A 1,553-nucleotide genomic window follows, 5' to 3' on the forward strand; every position below is an offset into this window, starting at 1 on the left:
ACCACAGCACATACCCAAGGCGCACAGAGCTGCGCTCGGTAGTGAAGTGAAAGCACGTTATAAAAATAAAACTACTGAACAATAATATTAATAATAATAATAATAATAATAATTATAATAATAATAATAATAATAATAACAATAATAATACTGATGGTAAAATTTAAATGACATCTCAGTACAGATAGTATCATTTCCTGAATAAATAAAATTTCATTTAGAATAAAAAGCAGAAACGTATAAATGTGCTCAACAGCTGTTTCATTGACGTTAAACATGATTATTTATATGTACAGAATTTCATTGCTATCTTCTGATACCTGATAATTCATATTTTGTTAACCATAATTAAAATATCTCATTATCTCTCTCTCGTTAGTGCTGCAATCGATGTCACCGGTGAAATGAGTGTAGATGCATTTGCCTCAAAGGCAGGCGTACGGGTGTCGACAGTGGCCCACACCAACACAGCGGCAAAGGTGACATTCAGCATGAAAGACAGGCAAATTGTGATGTCGTCCTTAGAACTGCCAAAGAAGAAAATGGAAGTGATTAACGTGAAGTAAGTTTAAAAGCAAGCCATCTTTGTCTTTGTCATCACCACTGTCATCAGCTTCATCATCATCATCATTGTCATCATCAACACAGACGCAAATGTCCTTGTCATCATCATCACCATCATGCATGCCCCTGGACGTTGCCAGTGCCCCTGGACTGGCTCTTATGCAGGTGGCACATAAAATACACCATTTTGAGCGTGGCCGTTGCCAGTACCGCCTGACTGGCCTTCGTGCCAGTGGCACGTAAAAGCACCCACTACACTCTCAGAGTGGTTGTCATTAGGAAGGGTATCCAACTGTAGAAACTCTGCCAAATTAGATTGGAGCCTGGTGTTGCCATCCGGTTTCACCAGTCCTCAGTCAAATCGTCCAACCCATGCTAGCATGGAAAACGGACGTTAAACGATGACGATGATGATGATGATGATGATATATATATAACTAATTTAGAGACGAACCACCACTCAGTCAACTCAGAACTCAAATCTATGCTGTGAGGCATATACCATCTTAATGTATGTAAGATTTTAATCAAAAATTTAAATTAAATAATATATTACATAAATCAATCATATAAATCGTATAAATAAATCATAGAAATATCAATTTAAAAAAATTTTAAAATCAAATTCATAAAAATGGACTGCCACGTTATATTGGCAAATAATTTTTACTCTCTCTCTATATATATATATAAAAGGAAAAATTCAGTTGTCACTAATTGTGACTTAGGGTGGTGGGTAGCATCTATACTGCTAGAAATAAGAGTTAAAACCCTTAGTGCTGCAAGAAAGCACATTTTCATATACTGACAGGGGAGATAACTGCCCCATAAGCGAAACTAGATTACTAGACTAGACTAGTTTTGCCTGTAAAATTTCAGACTTGTCAGTAGTGACTTCTCCATCACCAAATGGTTTGTCTAAATCCAGACTGACAGTATATATTATGATAGCTGCCTTCATTATATATATATATATATATATACATATA

The 1,553-nt window shown here is 35.7% G+C and overlaps 1 protein-coding gene across 1 annotated transcript in view; it reads left to right on the forward strand.

Moving 5' to 3' along the window:
- The window catches only part of LOC106870588 (uncharacterized), a 27,409-nt gene that overhangs the window by 9,829 nt on the left and 16,027 nt on the right, over nt 1–1,553 (forward strand). Inside the window, exon 6 of the mRNA XM_014916718.2 lies at nt 380–562. Within this exon, the coding sequence (XP_014772204.2) occupies nt 380–562 (183 nt within the window). The remainder of the gene's footprint in view (nt 1–379; nt 563–1,553) is intronic.

Source organism: Octopus bimaculoides, chromosome 28, assembly GCF_001194135.2.
Source record: "Octopus bimaculoides isolate UCB-OBI-ISO-001 chromosome 28, ASM119413v2, whole genome shotgun sequence".
NCBI lineage: Eukaryota > Metazoa > Mollusca > Cephalopoda > Octopoda > Octopodidae > Octopus > Octopus bimaculoides.